General features: G+C 38.7%; 1 protein-coding gene and 1 pseudogene across 3 annotated transcripts in view; both read right to left on the bottom strand.

Annotated features, from left to right (window-relative positions):
- SLC25A13 (solute carrier family 25 member 13) overlaps positions 1 to 19904 on the bottom strand; it is a 185551-nt gene that overhangs the window by 88349 nt on the left and 77298 nt on the right. For all 3 annotated transcript variants that reach the window (XM_025471293.3, XM_025471294.3, XM_049093603.1), the window contains one exon: positions 3098 to 3237. In XM_025471293.3, the coding sequence (XP_025327078.1) occupies positions 3098 to 3237 (140 nt within the window). The remainder of the gene's footprint in view (positions 1 to 3097; positions 3238 to 19904) is intronic.
- On the bottom strand, positions 7241 to 13617 carry LOC112674883 (40S ribosomal protein S2-like; annotated as a pseudogene).

Consider the following 19904-nt stretch of genomic DNA (forward strand, 5'->3'; position numbering starts at 1 on the left):
AGTATTTTAAAATATACATATACACCCCCATATAAAACTGTACTCAAATTCACACATACACACCACTCATACAGTTAAGAGAGGATGACAGACCTGAAGATAAACAGCAGTAAATAGAGCAGCAGAATCAATGAGGGGTGACAGGGCTGCAGTCCCACTCACTTCTGAAATCCTTCCTCTATCAACTAGGAACAGGACTCTAGGAAGGAGGCTTTGTATCGCTGCTTCTTGCTTCAACGATCATTTACATGTAAAGTTAAAGTAAGGCAATTTTAGCTCAAAGAACATCAAATTGATTCACCACTTTATGAGTTTAAAACCAAAGCACAGAAAACAACATACCAGCATAGCATTCAAGCAGTGCCCACGACCAGCACCGCCTTAGAGAGTGGGCAGCCTGTCCAGACAGTACACAGATGAACACGTAAGTCCTCACATTTACGTGGTGGCTTATAACAAATTCACACTCACTTAGATACAGTAAAACACTCATTAAGTGAAGAAAAAAGAAATCTGACCTTGTAGAGAATGGCTCTGCTCACCAGTCACAATCAGATGTACATACTAAGTATTGGTAACTCACGAATCTAAGACTCAAGTTGGCTGTGGTTCCCTGAAAACACAAACACTTCTCAGCTGTCCCTATGGCTGCTCCTCTTCCTCATCAGATGACAGGTAGTAGCATGCACCCAGGCAGGACTTTCACATCTCAAGCAGCTAAGCATCTGCCTTCACAACTGTGGCACCAACCAGGGAGCTGCTGCCTAATTCTGAGCCCTGCCCTAGAGCAGAAAGGTGGGTGCATGCTCAACAAAGCAAGAACCCAGAATATAGTAGGAAATTAAGTTTTCTTATTTATCTCTAAGAAGTTCCTGCCTACAGAAAAGAGCCCCAAGGAAGCAAACAAAGCATTTAGGGTAGGGGTTTGAAGCTAAACCTGCATTCAGAAAAGAGTTCAAAGGAAGCAAACAAAACATTTGAAGGGGTGGGGAGTAACCAATGGCAGACATCAAAACTGGCATTTCACTGACATTCATATGAAGTCTATCATGATACATCCATTAATTCCTTTGAATCTGGACCTGGAGGGGAACACAAAGGCAAAGCCCTAACTGAGATAATTATCCACCATAACCATTTTAATCTAGTATATGTTCAGCACTTGCATTCTCGCTACAAAGTCAAAATCATCCCATGCAGGACACTGTGGGATGTTTTTCCATTTACCATTATAAAAAGGAATCAAATGTAAGTGAATGCCCTACAAGTTGCAGCTGGAAACAATCAGTAATCCCTGAGTCATCTAATCTTTGACTCTGGCTTCTCCATATCTTGAAGAAGGCCTAGAAGCCGCTGTGAGTGGCTTACAGCGGACTCAATTCAGCATAATTGATACCTGCTTAAAAGGGAAACGTGATCATCCTTACTATTGCTAACATCCCATTAAGGCTAAAAGTTAATTAGGCTGTGTTCCATAAAGTCAATTTGAGGCATTTGTCTCAATAGCATTATTGTAATTATTCCTCATCAAAATGAATACCACCTCCTACTGTGCACCAATGTCTTGTGTAAACAACAGCAAAAATCCAACAACTCACATTCCATTCTCCACCTGAGTTATTTAAGTAGGTTTGTGTTTACATAGAATGGAAAAAGGGGATTCATAGACATTAACATTTTTAAAAAATTACAACTATGTTTAAAACATCTTGCTTTAAGTTCCCAAAGGCGGGGAAAATAAAGCAAACTAAATAAATAGCATGACAAATTTTATATAACATAACAAAACCACTAAAAGTCAAAAAGAGAAGTACCTATTAAAGCCAACCTACTAAATATGCTGGTGCCTAAGAATGGATACCACAAAATGTTGATTGAATGAGCACACGACGCGGCGTGTGTGTGTGTGTGTGTGTGTGTGTGTATTCTTGTGCCCTCCACATCCACCCGACTCCACCTTCCAACCATTTCTCAGAAGGCTCTAGCAAAGTCTTGGGCAAATGAAACAGAAAACATCCCGGGGCATCAGAATACCCTCTAAAGACATTTCTAGTGACAAAGAAAAGAAGGCAAATTTTCCCTCAAGACCCAGAATTTAAACATAGCAAAATAATGGCCTTAAATAAGTCTTTTTAAATTACATTTAATGAAACAAAATTTGTTAGAGAAACAGAACAAATGCATCAAAGTCCAAAAGAAAGAGTAGTTGTTTATCATTTAGCCTATGTAGCATGCAGATATTTACCTCTAGTAACTAGATGTTAATATTGGAATTAAAACATTTAAAAAACTATGCTTCAGGAGGAAAACTAAAATGTTATCATATTTTGTTACTACTCGTCCACTGGCAACGTCAGTGACCCAATGATGTGATCATAATGGAGCGAGGATGGTGATGAGAGAAAGGCAGGAGGGACAGGCCAAGGAAGGTGCACCCCAGAAATGTAAACAATAAAGTTTAACCCTGGATACAGGCAGCAGGTGCTCTGAGAACAGTGTTTTCAAACATGGGTGCACATGATAAGCGTTCTCAAACGTGGGTGCACATGATAAGCGCCTGGAAACTTCACTATCCCAATGCCCATGCTCTCCCTGCCCACCTCCCCAGTCTAATCTTATCTCTAGAGGTGGGGGACCTGAAGAACATTTTTATAGTAACCCAGACGATTTCAAACTGCAATCAAAAAAAAAAAAAAAAACCAAACTGCAATCAAGTTGCAGGCCCAGTACCTTTGTCTATAAAAGGCCTTAATGGCCAGATGTTGATGCTGACACATCCATTTCTCAAGGGAAAACAAAATATTGGTAAATAGCAGTGGAATTAGTCCTGAGCTAAGAATCCAACCTCCAATTCTGTCCCCTCTGACTTATGTGACTTTTCAGCAAATCACTTGATTTCCTGGGGTCTCAATGCATATTCCTCTTCCACGTGAAGGGGTTCTACACAGTCTCTAAGAACCCATTTAACCATATAACCATATCGTGTTTACATACTAATAAAGAAATACTTCCAAATAGGATGGTTTTGCCAGGTTAGCAATTTTCAGGTATATCAGGACCCAGTTTTACTCCTTTACTCTTGAAGAGCTAGACCCACCAGTAAAAACTGAGTGAATTCTGCATATGTCAGGTGTCTTTTTCTTTCCTTTCCAAAATGTAGTTGCACAAATTCTGAATCCCAGTTAAATGGAATATGTTGATGAATTGTGGTCTGTCCAAATACTTGCTTAACATCCTCTGAAAAGAGAAAAGAAAGATGAAAACAAATCAGTTATATCCTCATATAAATCTGTTATTAAAAGGATATTGCTACTTTTTCTTATAAAAAGTAATTCAACTTTAAAACCACACAGGTTATAAAACCATGGCAAAAATAAAAGCTGGAATCTTCATGCAATCAATCAAGAAACCAAAATTAATACTCCCACCAACAAAGAGAAAAAAAAAAAAATCAAGAAGTCACAGATACACACACACATGCACAAAAGCCTAAAAGGCAGTAGAAAACCCTACCAAAATAATAATCTAAATCTAATATCATCATCTCACATGTTTTAACAAATGCTGTTTTCTAAACAGGATATATGGGATGCCTGGGTGGCTCAGTGGTTAAGCGTCTGCCTTTGGCTCAGGGTGTAATCCTGGGGTCCTGGGATGGAGTCCCACATCGGGCTCGCTGCATGGAGCCTGCTTCTCCCTCTGCCTGTGTCTCTGCCTCTCTCTCTGTGCGTCTCTCATGAATAAATAAATAAAGTCTTAAGAAAAATTAAATAAAATACATAAACGGGATATAATTCAATCTTTAGTGGCAGGAAACATACATATGGAAACACATATAGCACTATGGATGTTTAAATATAGTCCTTTATCAAGTTATTAAAAAGTTCTTAACGATTTAATGATATTGGTTCTCCCAACCCACAAGCATGGAATATTTTTCCATTTGTTTGTGTCATCTTCGAGTGACATAAGTCAGAGAAAGAGAAATACCATGTGATTTCACTCGTGTGGAATTTAAGAAATGATGGTGACATATGGTGACATTTATAATGGTAAGCACTGAATATATATAGAATTGTTGGATCATTATGTTGTACACCTAAAACTAATATAACACTGCTAAATACACTTCAATTAAAAAAATGTCACTGAGGATTAAGAAATCAGGTTTATCATGAAGCATATATTCAAACAGCAACAAGATTCTACATAAGCTTTAAAAAGTTCCACTAGTAATCAACTGACACTTTAAGACAAAAGTGATGGGGAAGAAGAACCCACAGCCCAGTTCTTCAACTAGACACTGCACACTTTTGGCTTGACAGAAGTTCTCAGAGGATCGCATTTTAGATGGGCACCAAATGTACTAGTGCCAATCCTTTACCTCTTTTGAGCGTCTACTACAAAACTATAAGAAACCTGACTTTTCTGAAGCTTCACATTTCTATTTACAAGTCTCCCCCTCCCAACAAAAGTGTATGTTTTGAGGGCACAGGGACACAAATTATTTTATTAATGAATTTTGTCCCGACCTTCACTTCTTTAAATAGTTCTCATTTTTATGAACAAGTTGTGCCTGATACCTTGTTTTTCTTTTAACCCCTTTGAGTCTATTTAAAAAAAAAAAAAGAAAAGAAAAGAAAAAGGAAGTTAGTCCTTTAGTTCTATAAAAAGAGTCAAAAACTTTGGCACAGGTTTCCACTGTTTCCCCCAAATTTCCTACTCCCATCCCATTATACCCACAAGTTTTTATTCCATGCTTTTAACATTTCCAGAATATTTTTAAGTTTGGCCATGAAGAAACAGTTGTGCTGCCATCAGCATAAGGTTGGGTGTGTATCTGCACAAAGGCGGCAGTAAAAATCAGAACTATGCTGAGCATAAATTATATAAAAGGTGGCAGAAAATCTCAGGCTGGCCCTGACAAGGACAATAACATTAGAAGTTTTAAACTACAACCCTCAATTTCTTTGAACTCATTCTGTCTTCCCCATTTTTAGGGAAAAAAAGAGACAAAACATAAGGAAAATGGCAGTGAAACAAGAATTGGGATTTAAAAGGAAAAAATATGGAAAGATCCTCAGAGTGGGACAGTCGTTGATGAAATGAATTGAGCAGGAAGAGCAGGTTTCTTTACAGCTCTAAAACACCTGAGAAGAAATTTCTGAACTGAAATTCCAATAACTTGGCTTCAAATGTTACTACTGATGGACGAATACTGTGGAGGCCCTTACTGTGTGCTATATTCTAATGGCTGTATGCAGAAGTCTTCAGTGGTTAAACGGATAGCGACCTAGAAAATGTGTAGCTCCTTTCCAATTCTAAATTTCCATACCTCTGCATGAAGCAGACCCCAAAGAGACTGAAGGAAGGCTCCCACAATCTTCTAACCTAGACCAATAAAGCATCTAGTGGGAAATGATGTTCAAATGACAAAGATGTGACCAAAAGAAAAAACACCACTTTTTACACAATAAGCAAAAATTTCATACCATAATAAAATGTAAACAAAAATGGTGTCCTAGCCACTTTTTTTTTTTTTTTTTTTGCCAAGCATGCTGGTAGGATACAGTTTTACATAATATCATGCTATAAATAATGAGGTCCTTCCTTTTCTTGACCTCTCCTTCTAAGTCCCACAGAAAGTAACAGACAGTAGTAACCAAATACTAGTATATAAAGCTATGGCACTTAGTATCCATTTTAGTATTTTTATGGTCTAAAACTGCAAATACATACACATAAAATTAAAAGTTACTCAAAAATTGGTAAAATTTAAAATGTGCCTCACCCTAACCTAATCAGTTTTCCTATAATTAACTAACATTTACTGCTTTTTGGAGGCTCTGACTTGAATTCAAAACTGTGAACTCTGAACTCTTGAAAACCTTTGGCAACTATTCCATAGAGCTTCTCTCTCTTATGAAATCTGCCTGAAGTACTGAAATCTAGTCACTCTAAAGTGTAGAGCTGTATGTGACCCCAAAGATGTAACTCTACAAACTGTCAATCCTACAGACCTGTACTATTACTAATAGTTTTCAAGATATATTTACATAATATTTATGTAGATATGTGTTATGAGTGCACATATTGTGTATCTTTTCTTTCCATACAGATGATTAGCACATTAAGAGCAAAGGCCTTTTTTTATATCTGATTCTCCCACCATGGCTGACTTGGTAGCCTTACAACTACCTACTAAATAGAATTTCAATGAGTTAGAAAAGGTTGACGGTGGTGCAACTGGTTAAAGACAGTGACATTAACACTCTGAGGACCATAGTTTCTACTTACCGAGAAGCTATTTCAACAATCATTTCCTAAGATTTCAGGGAAGTACATAAGAATCATCAGTCTTGCTTTTATTAAAGCCTTCAGCTCCACTTCTAGACTGATTCATGTCTATCAGGGGGTCGAGGAATCTGTATTTTAATCAGCATAGCTAGTTTTTCTGATACAAGGGTCAAGGATCTCATTTTTAAAACATTGCCCTAAAAAATTATGGAAAAGTTAGATTTACTCCTTACTAGTGTTTAATTTCCCACTGAAACAGACAAAAATATGACAGGATGGAGGTAGGAAAGAGTCTGCAGTCCAGCGAATGTAATGCAATGATGTGTAAACACAGGCCACTTGTAGACACAAGAGGCCACATTGGATTCCACATTGTGCAATCCAGTGGATGACATCCAATTCATGTTCTATGTGGCTGCTGCTCCCTGGAGCTGAGCAGGTTACAAGTGATATGGCCCTGAAAATATGGTTCCATTACTAGTTCTCAGCTTTTCTGACATACTGGCTATGGTAAGAATACCAGTCCTCAGCTAGCTAGCTAACAACATGGAAGTAGCACAGCCTATTAGCACTGGACAAGCCATGTGAGGAGCAGAATGGTGGTAGAAGGCATGATGCTGTGTTGGTCTAATCCACAAGAAAGAATGGAACAGCAGATCCTGACAGTATACCACATTAAGTGCTAACCTGTAGGACTTATTCATAGCAAGGAAATAGAAGCTTCAGGAGTGAGGCACTTGCAAAAGAGAGGCATCTTGGAGAAGACAAAACATCGTTTGGGTCCTGAAGGTTGCCAAGGATTTATTCAGATAAACCTGTGACGGAGTTTCAGTGAAGAGCAGCAGCATGGAGAAAAGTTCATTTCCTCTGAAGGGAATCAAGGGTCTGATCAGAATGCTTTGGACCAAAGCCATGCAGGGTCACTGAGACATGCTGGATCCTGCTCCAGGGAGTTACAGATGCTGGCCTCACTTTGCCAGCAGCAATTTTTTTTTTTTTTTTTTTAAACCCTAAGGACTTGATGTCACACTTATGGTGAAAAAAAGGTTGTGGCAAGAAGAGCTGTTCATGGGACACTGCAGAGAAAAAGAGACAGAGGTTTTTATTTTTTAACCATTTGGTACAATTCCTACAAAATTTTACAGAGGTTTATGTACTCAAATATCGTTAAGACTGCCAAGCCATTCTACTGGACAAACCAGATGACTGAGCAACAAGGGAGCAGGATTCTCCCTAAAGAGGAGGACTACCAGTATTTCTACTAGTTTTCATCATGCATCAACTCTTTTAAAGAACTAAAATATCAAATTTTGTCACTCTGGAAAACTCATGCATTTTCTTCAGAAATGCTGCATGGGTTCCCAAGTCCATGAATACTTCATCTTACTCTGATAAGTCACTCTGGGGCATCTGTTTTCTGAAATGCTTGGTCTCTACACTTCCTGTCACTATGAACAGAAATATCTATGACTAAATAGTCACAATGGGTTCCTCGAAAGTGCCCCCTTCACTTTGGAAGACACTGTAATATCATCTCAGGTTAATATTCTTTTCTTCTTTTAGGAGGCATGAATAGCTTTCTCATTTAACATTTGATTAAGATTTCTCGATGCCTTGTAAGGCAATAAAAGGTAAGAATACTCTCCTATTTTATAGCTGGAAAATCAGAAACTAAAAACCAAAGCAATTTCCAAATTCTGCTCTGTACTCTGCTTCCCATGGGAAATTCCATGAGCTTTACCATAAAAGACCAGAAATCAACCTGAAAGCCATCCTATCACTAAACCTTTACCATTCCCTGGCCATTCCAAACCTAACTTGTATTCCTGAATGGGAAAGAGGAAACCCCAAATGTTCTAGGTTTTTTTTTTTTTTTAAGATTTTATTTATTTATTCATGATAGACACAGAGAAAGAGAGAGACGCAGAGGGAGAAGCAGGCTCCATGCAGGGAGCCCAATGTGGGACTCAATCTTAGGACTCCGGGATCACACCCTTGGCGGAAGGCAGAGACACTCAACCGCTGAGCCACCCAGACATCCCCTTTGCCTATTTTAAAAACTGGATAATTTTTCCTTTTATTATTGAGTTACAAGAGTTCTTTACATATTCCAGAGTTATTTATCAGATACATAATTGCAAAATTTTTCTGCCATTTTGTAGTCAGCCTTTTCACTTTGTTGAAGGTGTCCTTTGGAGGACAAAAGTTTTAAATTTTGATGGAATCTATTTCTGTGTTATTTTCATGTGTTGCATGTGTCATAATCTAAAAAAAATTCTTAATCCAAAGTCACAGAAATGTATGCCTGTGTTTTCCTGTAAGAGCATCACAATTTTAGCTCTTACACTTAGATCTTTGCTCTAATTTGAGGGAGTTTTTGTATACAGTGTAAGGTAGGGTTCTAATTTCTTTCTTTTGCATGTGGATATCCACTTGTCCCAGAACAATTTGTTGAAAAGACTAATTTTTTTTATTGAAGTGTCATTCTTATTAAAGCAAATGACTTAAAATGTGCTTATTTCTTGACTTTCAATTCTATTCCATTTGTCTGTATGTCTGTTATTATACCACTACCACGCAGTCTTGATTACTGTAGCTTTGTAGCAAATTTAAAATACAACTTTGTTCTTTTTCAAGATTGTTTTGGCTATTCTAGGTCCCTTATATTTCCATATGAATTTTAGGATCAATATGTCCATTTCTGCAAAGAAGCCAGCTAGAATTTTGATAGGGAGTACACTGAATCTGTAGATCACTTTGGTGGTAATATTGCCATTCTAACAATGTTAAGTCTTCCAGTCTATGAACCTGGAATTTCTCTCCATTTATTTTTTAATTTCTGTAAACAGTGTTTCGTAGTTTTTGGAGTATAGCTTTTGCATGTCTTTTGTTAAACCTATCCTTAAGTAGCTTATTCTTTTTGAGGCTATTGTAAGTGGCATTATTTTCTTAAGTTCGTTTTTGGGTTGATTACTTTTGGTATCTAGAAATGCAGTTGATTTTTGTATATTGATCTTGTATCCTTTAACCTTGCTGGATTCATTTATTAGTCTAATAGTTTTTTAGTGGATTCCTTAGGACTTTTTATAAATAGCATCATGGTGTCTATGACCCAGCTTTTAAAATTTACAACTTTTTCTACTATAACCATACTCTGTAGCCTGGGAAATTTATTAACTTACAAGAAACTAGTTGACTTTTTGAGGTTATATTTAGGAAAGAAATAGTTGCCACAAACAATTGCCAACAATTGTCTTTTTATAATCTTTCAAAAAGTACAGTAGACTTTTTAAGCTGGAAACATTTATGGGGAAAGTAAAGTCCCACAAATAAACTCAAAGGATCCTTGATCTTATTTGGTGAAGTCTTGCTTTAAATAATATCACCATTATTTGGTGATATTATGGGAATTGTAGGCCTTCCAAACATTGTTTGGCACAGACTGAAATAACAATGATTATACTTTAAGAGATAAGCATTCTAATTTGTTTTTACTTTCAGGAGTAGCGGCTGAGCTAAGAAAAGTATGACTTTAAATACCCAAACATATAATGTGGTGCTTCATTCCTATTCCAGTGCTAATTCAGTTTGCTTCTTTGCCTATCTGACCTCAAGCTGGAGTTAAATTTTAAGGCCTTGTGTTTTAGACTAGGAGAGCCTTCTTCTCATTCTTTTTAAGTTAGTGATAAATCTGCATATGATGCTTATATAAAAGCCATCAGTTTGTGAGTTAGGAATTATCATTACATAAACAGTTCAATGAACAGTAATCAAAAAGCCTAGAACGGGGATCCCTGGGTGGCGCAGCAGTTTAGTGCCTGCCTTTGGCCCAGGGTGTGATCCTGGAGACCGGAGATCGAGTCCCACGTCGGGCTCCCTGCATGGAGCCTGCTTCTCCCTCTGCCTCTCTCTCTTTCTCTGCCTCTTTCTGTGTCTCTCATGAATAAATAAATAAAATCTTTTAAAAAAATGGGCAAAGGATTTGAATAGATATTTCTCCAAAGATGACATACAAATGGCCAATAAACACATGACAAGGTGCCCAACATCATTAGCCATCAAGGAAATGAAAACCAAAACCACAATGAGATAACCACTTCATCCCCATTAAGAACAAGCACTGGTGAGAATATGAAGAAATAAAAACCCTCATACACTGCTGGTGGGGATGTAAAACCATGTAGTCTCTTTGGAAAATCATTTGGCAGTTGTTTAGGAAGTTAAACATAGTTACCAAATGCCCCCAAAATTCCATCCCTAAGTATATAGTCAAGAGAAATGAAAACATATGTTCACACAAAAACTTGTATATAAATGTTCATGGTAAAAAAACAAAAACAAAACACAAATATTCATGGTAGCATTATTCGTAATAGCCAGAGGGGGAAAAAAATCCAAATATCCATTAACTAAAGGATGGATAAGCAAAATGTGGTATGTCTATAGGAACATGATATTATTTATCAATAAAAAGAGTACTGTTACATGCTATATCATCAATGAACCCTGAGAATATACTAAGAAGCCTGCTGTAAGGACTACAGATTGTATGATTCCATTTATGTGAAATGCCCAGAGACAGAAAGTAGATTACTGGTTGCCTAAGACTGGGGACAAGGAGAAAATGGGAAGGAGAGTGAGGATTGCTAAGGTATAAGGAGATAAACATGTCCTTGGGGGTGATGAAATGTCCTAAAATGGACTGTGGGGATGGTTGCACAAGTCTGTGAATATACTAAAAACCACTGAATTATACACCTTAAGTAGGTGCATTTTATCTCAATAAAACTGTTTTTTTTTTTTTTTAAAAACCCAGGACTGTCAGATCTGCCTCTTACTAATGAGTGATATTAAGCAAATTACTAACTCTGACTCAATTCTCTCTGTAAAATGGGAATAAAATATCTATTTTAGAGTGTTGTTCTGGAGCTAAGTGTGTTTAGTACAATGTTCTAAACATAGTAGGTAACCATCAAAATGGTAAAACCCCAAAATCTATAGTCTTAATTATAGTGAAAATTGTTATCTGGGAATCAAATATTTACAAATGATACCAAAAAAATCAAGCACAGTGTGATGTGGAAATATCACAGTTTATACATTTCTCAAAAAACAATAATTTTCCTCAAATACTTAAAATCCATCCTTCTCTTAGCTCATATATTAAAACTTCGAATGAAAAGTGATAAAAAATTTAGTAATTTTCCATTATGTTTCTGAAAGTATGAAATTAAGAAAGATTAAGAACCTCCACTCTTAACTTTGAAGATCTTTCAGATACTAGAAATATTTAATTGGCAAATTAGTTGCACATGCCATTAAGTGGTTAGACTGAATTTGTTTTTACAAATTCTATGGGCTCTTATTCCTTATCCTCCACCACACTATAATCTGAAATCATCAAGGTCTTCACTTATGCAAATTTTAACTTTCTGGGTTTTTGTTTCCATACAGAGTAACTAAATTAATGCAGTTTAATTTCCAAAAGATTCACTTTTTGAAGCTGCAAATCAACGAAAACAAGTTTCCCATTCAAATAAAAAAGGTTCATCAAGCTACATTATTTTAAACACTGAACCATAATCTCACTCATGGATCCTAAAAATTTCATTAATACAATAAATACAAAAAGGATGTTTCTGTTAAACCCCAAAGTAATCCCTCTGTGAGGCAGAGAGAGTTGTCAAACGACCCACACTTCATCTCTGAGCAGCTACACTGGTGCTTTTTCTAACGTGTGCTAAATCCTCAAAGAAAGTTGTGGTTTCGCTCTAAGGGAAATAATATCCCACCCTGCTGATATGGTTAACAACAGCTTATATGGCCATCCTCTTTTAAGCAGGGAGAAGACAAATGGTTGAATTGGTAAGTTAAATAACATAATGGAGTGAGTGGATGCAGACCTATCTCTACTGCCACAGCTCCAATATCAAGGCTGCCATTTCAAACCCTTTTGACAAGTGCCTTTTTATATTAATCACAGTTAAGGGTCTGAAGAGGAAAGAAGTATTCTGGCTACCATTCACATTTGCTCGAGAAAGTTCTAAGGGGAAAGTGCGTGCCATTAAAAGAGAGTAAGTAGAAAGTACGTACTTCACACATACAACCCTTCTCATTAAAATTGAGTTCTCTGTAAGCCCCCGTAAACTTTTTATTATTATTATTCTGAACATGTAGGTGGTGAGAAGTATCTTTTTTTTTTTTTTTTTAACAAACTTTAATTCACTTTTATTTTTCTTTTATAAAACTATGTGGTAGCCACAGCTGGAGCCTGGGTCCTCTGCATGGAGACTCTGGTGTGGGTCTTTACAAGATGGTCAGTGAATTCCTGATAGGGAGACTTGGTGAACACACTCTCTTTCCAGAGATCAGGGGTGAGATAGCTGTAGGTCTTGGAGATCGCATCAAAAGTAGCCTTGGCAAAGTTCCCCAGGGTGGCAGTGCAGCCCCTGGCCTAAGTGTAGCAGTCGTCAATACCAGCCATCATCAGTAGCTTCTTGGGCACAGGGGCTGAGATGCCAGTGCCTCTGGGGGCAGGGATGAGATGCACCAGCACAGAACCACAGCGACCAGTCACCTTGCATGGGACAGTGTGGGGCTTGCCGATCTTGTTCCCCCAGTAGCCTCGTCGCACAGGGACGATGGAAAGCTTGGCCAGGATGATGGCCCCACGGATGGCAGTGGCTACCTCCTTGGAGCACTTGAGGCCCAGACCCACGTGTACGTTGTAATCTCCGATGGCAACAAATGCCTTGAACCTGGTCCGCTGGCCAGCAGGGGTCTGCTTTTGCAGGGGCAGGATTTTCAAAACCTCATCCTTGAGGGACGCCCCCAAGAAGAAGTCAATGATCTCAGATTCCTTGATGGGCAGAGAAAAAAGATAGATCTCCTCCAGGGACTTGATCTTCATGTCCTTGACCAGGCGGCCCAGCTTGGTGACGGAGATCCACTCCTTGTCCTCCACCTAGCCTCCGCGAGCTCCGCGGCCCCGGCCCCGACCATGGCCACGGCCACACCCGCGGCCCCGGATGCCGCTGCCGAAGCCTCCGTGGAAGCCACCGCGGCCTCCCCTTCCGGGGCCCCCGGGGTCTCCGGGCCCTCCCGCAGCACCGGCGTCATCCGCCATTTGGTGTTCTCTCGGAGAAGCAGCAGAAGTATCTTTCAAAAAATAAGCACACATGCACACACACACCCAGGCAAGCTGGGCTGAATACCGAAGACATACATATATGGTGTTGGCGTAGGTAAAAATGAGAGCTAATTTGCAACTTTTTCAATTCTGTACTTAGAAAGGTATGGTACCGTTCTGATGAAGTCATGGGCATCCTAGAAAAAAAAAATCATCCCTCTTACAGTGCGAAGACAAAGTTGTAGTTCCTGCAAAACCAGTCCCTTCCCACCCACCCACGTCTGGGCTTCTTTCCATATCCATGAAAGAAAGCCATAAACTACACCAGCCATTGTTCAACTGGAGTGAAAAGGACATTCCCCTGGAGAGCTTGTTTAAAACAAATGTCCATACCCACACCCTAAGATTTTAACTTAGCAGACCTGAGAGGGAGCCAAGGAGTCCACAGTGGTAATAAACACCTCCATACCGTTAACAAGGAAAACTCACAGTCTGCCTTATAAGTAAGAATCTTTCCTATTCTAAAATCTGATGGATCTATATATCCTCAAGATTACTACACAGCTCAACTCATCATAGGATAAAGGTTGGTTGGTTCACAAAAATTTTAAGAAGGGTTAAAGGCTGGCAAATACCTAGCACTCGATATTAATCTTCTGTCATATGCATTACCTATATCAACAGTGAAAAGTCAACTGAGATGTTTTCAATCTACACGCAAGAGAAGCTGTTTTTGATTGGATAGAATAAACCACTAGCAGTCTTTCATAATATCAAAAGTAGGTTCGTTAAAATGATGTTTGGAGGCATAGAGCAGACTGTGGTCACTCTCCAGATGTATAAGCTTGCTTTAATCCTCTGTTGTATTAATTATTGTTAACTTTCTTCACCACCAGAGAAGAACACAACCAAAAACTTCCAACTCTTTGAAATTTTTAAAGCAGTACACAGAATTCCTAATTCATTCTCTAAATGCAAGTATAATATATCTATATTGTTTAAAAAAACAATTTCCTAAGCTAGTTTCCTTAGACGGATGTTATCAAAAATAATTTTCTTCCAAAAGCATTAACATACATTTAACCCTACTGAAATGCTTCAAGAGCAGATGTACTACAAATGTACACCCACAGTGATCCCATATTAGTATAAAACTGTTTTATTTCAATTAAAATGTCTAACTATCCACCCCCAACTCATACCTAAACTGTAATTTTCTCTGAGAACTTCCAATATGTTCTTGATTTTGTTTCCTTTATCAACCTATCAGAGCAAAAACTGCCTTGCAACTGTTGGAAGAAATCAGTCATTAGCAGCAAGATTACAGCAAATTTTCCAATTTAGAAAAACTGTATTTTTATCTCTCCCTCATACTCAAAAGAATAATGGTATAATTTTACTATTTTTAAGTGAGCAGTACAGTTTAAAATAGTCAAATTTTCCCAGTGCTCCAAGTTTTAGGATTTACTGTTAGCTTTCTATTCTCCACACCTTCTACCCTATTCACAGGTCCTCTTCTCTCTTCACCTGGCCCACATGTGCGTGCATGCACACACACGTGCACACACATCCACGCAAACGACAGGGGCAGGAACCCTCAGTCAGTCTCTCCACACTGACAGTCTTCTAAAGAATGGTTAACCTTCAGGCAGTTGTTAACTAAGGAGTGGCTTCACAGGGTTATTGTGATTTACTCTCCAATTGACATCCTTCCACCTTCTCAACAGGCCTTTCCCCCCCTCCCTATTTTTAAAATGGAGTGATGAAGTAGCAAAAAGTACAATATTTTAGCCATTTGAGCATGGACGATTCTCAAATTATCCCACCAACTGGAAGTGCTCCCTGATACTACTATCTTTCAAAATTGAAGCCATTATGGTCAATCGTGCAAATCCGTATTTAGCTTTTCGTAAATAGTGGATTTTTGACCCAATGAACTGGAACAGCTTCTGAACAGTCTCTGGGATCTCAGGCAAGACACTCAGTACCCAGGCATGCCACAATTCTTATCAATGTGGAGGTTATTTGCTTTCAAGATTCACACTGTTCTTATCCAATATTCTTAGTCTCTACTGGAATGTGTATAAGAAAATGGACTTAAGTCCCAAAATAATATAAAACTAAAATCTACTATAGGGCAGTAAGTTTCTTTCACCAAAATAACTCATCATTTTTGTGAAACCAAAATCAGAACTTCCCCCAGATAATGCTCTTTTCAACTCTTCACCAATTTTCACCCTCATTTATCTTTTCAATATTTCACTTTCTAAGAGTCCTTACAAAAATAACAATAAATAATCTTCCCAATGAGTTTAAAATACTACAGCTAAAGTTCTGTTCCTCTAGCTTTTTATATTTATTATTAAATTTGAGTGCGTACCTTCAAAACTTATTTCCATGATTTTAACTCTCATCATTTTCTGTAATCCGAGTCAAAATAACTGAAGCACGCTGTTTCTGCACTGTTCAACATGTCATCTAGCCTGCCTGTTTCCCAGGGGATGCCAACTCTACTTTCATCACAGCAGGTGTTTCCGGACAAAATCTAACCGTGAACCCAGAAATGGCCCCTCCATACGCCACCATCCCTGTCAGAGAATTAACTAGAGATGAGCTTGAGATATCTGTAGATTTGATTGGATCTCACACACAAAAGAAAGGTCCCGTTCAAGTCAGTTTGACAAAGTTAAATAGATTTGTTTTCCTGTAGGAATTCTCAGAGCTTTAGTAAATTACAAATTTTAGGGCTTTATGACTGTCAAGTAGGAGAATCTTTTTTCACATAACACTTACTGACATACAAAGGAAACATCATTACTCTAAGGTACCCACACTCGCAGTATCAGTTGATACCAAGGATTAAAAAGCCAAGAGACTACCGCAGTATCCAATAAAAGAGCAATATCGGACTCCAGGTCAACTGACAGAGCTGAAAGCAGCAAGCTAGTCAAAGCTTCAAACATGGCACAGAGTGTAGAATATTTCACAACTGAACTTTTTAACAGCAAGAGAAGTCTTAAATAAGATGTAGGTCTACTTATTCAAATGTCCCTCTACAGACAGCAGTTCTTACCTTTTGGCAGATCATTGACCTCTTTGAAATCTGCTAAATGCAAATGCTCATTTAGACAAAAAATTATTGACAACTGTGGCCATTTGTGGAATCCCTGACACTTATCCAGAACGCCAGAGTCAAGAAGTCCTGTCTTTCAAGAATTCCTGTCTTTAAAGTTCAGTTAAAGACTGCAGACTCCCATGCACATCACTACCACAAAGATAATGAAACTGGGCGCTTATGTTCATATACTAAGATTAACCAAAACTGCATTATAAAACAGTTTTTGAAATTTATTCACGTAATGAAAAGATAAGTTAAAGGAAGAGAAAAGCATGTAATGGCATCATTATACAACTAAAAATTTTAGAATTTCAACCTAAGTAAGTGCTATGGTATAGAACATACTCTGAATTTTCAGGAGGTCCAACTGTGACATTTACTGGACAAATATTTAGGTCATCCACTACTATTGAGCCAGGCTATTCCTGTTGCCTACAGCAAATTCAACAACTGAAGAACAAGCAGAGGGTAGGAACAGTTCATGTTAAATTAGCATCATTAAGAGGCCCAGCATTGGTGGGTGCACTAAATATGTTAGATTAATAGTTTCATTACCACCACCCCTCAAGCTCACTCTTTCTCAAGCTTAGTAAGGAAAATGTTTTGTTTTCCCAGCATCCTCAAATAAGAAACATGGGAAAATCAAAGGGTTTGGGAAACCACCCCTCACGATGTGTCTACACCACACCTTCAAGCCCTAATCTTCACTTCATCTACTCACATAATGAGACTGGGTCACCTGCCTGCTCCACAGAGGTACTGGAAAGCCCACACAATGATCACAGGCATGCCTGCCTCTGGCTGTGCCCCCCTCCAATTAATACAAGAAAATCCATCTTTTCGATCTGGTCCCTGTCCTCTGAAGAGCCTGTGGGACTTTCAATTGCCTCTCCTATTAAATAAAAACTGCTCAGGAGCCTGGGGTAAGTGCTCCATCATATGGTGCCCATGGCTCTCAAGTTGCACATTTCAGGCAAGGGCTTCCTCTAACACCTTCAACCTATACAAAGACTCATTTCCCCACTCCCCACCACTCCATGACCCTCCTCCCTCCCCCCCAAGACTTCTACTCACATCAAAAGATAAAGCTTCCTTGGTGAGACCATGTCAAATGCACTTCAAACAATTACCTGGACATCTGTGTCACCAAGGCAACTTTCTGTGTATACCGAGAACTCTAATCCAGGTATGTTCTTCCTTATAATTACTTCCCGCTACAGCCATATAACAAATTCCTAACTGGTGCACTTGTTTACTATTCTTTACTTCTTCCTGAAAGATTACTAACTCTGATAAAGACTGAAACTACTATGGATTAGTTGGCACCTATCTTCATTAAGAAGGAAGGTCCCGCCTCACCACCAGAGGGAGGCAGCAGGACATGGTAAACAACACACACTTGGGAGTCATCAGGCTGCTACCCTGGCTGTACGTACCACAGCAACTTCATGACTGTGGGCAAGTTACTTAAACTCCCCGCGGCCATTTTCTCGTCAGAAAAATGGGAATTATATAGTATAGATCTCCTAGGTTGTCAGAATTAAATAATAAATTACATAGAAAGCCCTTAGCCCAGAGGCAAGTATGTAATACGTGATCAATAAACTTAAAGATAAAAATGACAGGTACTTACCTTCTCTCAAGAGAGTATGTAAAACCATAGGTCTTTGGAGCAGAACAAGCTTAGTAATTACTATCCCATTCTTCTTTCTTTCCTGTAATCCCCCTCTCTCTTTTTACCCCACAGCAAAGTCACATATGATTCACTCTCGGGTGGGTCCAGAGATACAAGTCCAGTCTAGGCCCCCATTATTCCCTGCCTAGACTGTTGTAGCACCTCCCAAGCGATCATCACCTCCAGATCCTGACAGTTCCACGTTCCTGCCATTCACAGTCCACGCATCACCTGGGTGTTTGCAGACACTCTTCTAGGGCTGCTTATATAACCTCTATCCCTCCTACTCACTTACCTTGCTTTACATTACAGAGAGTCTATCCTGACATCATCTGGTTTTTATTTACTTTCTCCCTAAAGTGTAAGCTCCCTGAAGATCTTATTATCTTCACTGCTGAATCTCCAGTCTTACAACATAGTTAGATCCAAGAGATATCCCTATCTTTACTGATTCTTTTGCCTCTACTAATTAAATGGCTTCACCACTATTTGCTGATAACTATCAAATTTCTTTTTTTTTTTCTTTTACAGATTTTATTTATTTATTCATGACAGACACAGAGAGAGAGAGAGAGAGGCAGAGACATAGGCAGAGGGAGAAGCAGGCTCCATGCAGGAAGCCTGATGTGGGACCAGATCCCAGGACTTGGGGATCATGCCCTGAGCCAAAGGCAGATACTCAATTGCTGAGCCACCCAGGAGTCCCAACTATCAAATTTCTATCTCCCAAATTCTACTACTCATATATTTAAGTACCTATTTGATAACCTCATTTACACATCCAATAGGCATCAAACTAACATATCGAAAAGTGAGCTCCTGTTTTCTGCTTCCTCTCTCTCTTTCACAGCGCACATCTAAACCATCAGAGAACCCTGCTGATTTTCTCTTCAAAATACCCCTAACATAGTAGAAAGGGAGGTGGGCGGGGGGTTGGGGTGACTGGGTGATGGGCACTGAGAGGGGGCACTTGGGGGATGAGCACTGGGTGTTATGCTAAATGTTGGCAAATTGAATTCCAATAAAAAAAAATAAAAAAAAAATACCCCTAACCTCATTCAGGTCCAAGCCACCATGATCATTCACCTGGATTACTGCCATAGCTTTCTAAGTGGTCCCTCTGTTTCTATTCTGTTCATTCTATGACCTATTCTCAACATAGTAGCCAGAATGATCTGGTTAAAACACAGACTAGATCATTTCACTCCCCTGCTTTAAAAAAAAATATTCCTGCAATGGTTTCCCAGTTTACTTACCATCAAAGTCCAAGACCTAACCTTGATCTAAAGGGTCTTACTTCATCAGATTCGTTACTTCTCTGAGCTTTTTTCCCAGTAGGCTCTCCTTGAATCATTCAATTCACAAAGGTCCTCCTTAGGTCCTAGCCTTTGAACCTAGACAAGAGCTATTGCTTTTGCCTAGGACAGTCTCTTTCCTTCCTCCATCTCTCTATCTATATGATCAATTCCCCTACCTCTTTCATATTTGTGCTCAAAAGTCACTTTCTCAATAAAGCCAACTAAACCATACTGTGCATAGAGGAGTTTGTTCTTTGTTTCATAGCTCATTGTACTCACCCAAATATCATCAGAACATATTCACTCTATTAAGTGTCTGTCTTACTCCCTAGTATTAATATCATCAACTTATATATGTTCCTGCTAATACGTTGGTGGACAGGTTGG

Source organism: Canis lupus, chromosome 14, assembly GCF_003254725.2.
Source record: "Canis lupus dingo isolate Sandy chromosome 14, ASM325472v2, whole genome shotgun sequence".
Taxonomy (NCBI): domain Eukaryota; kingdom Metazoa; phylum Chordata; class Mammalia; order Carnivora; family Canidae; genus Canis; species Canis lupus.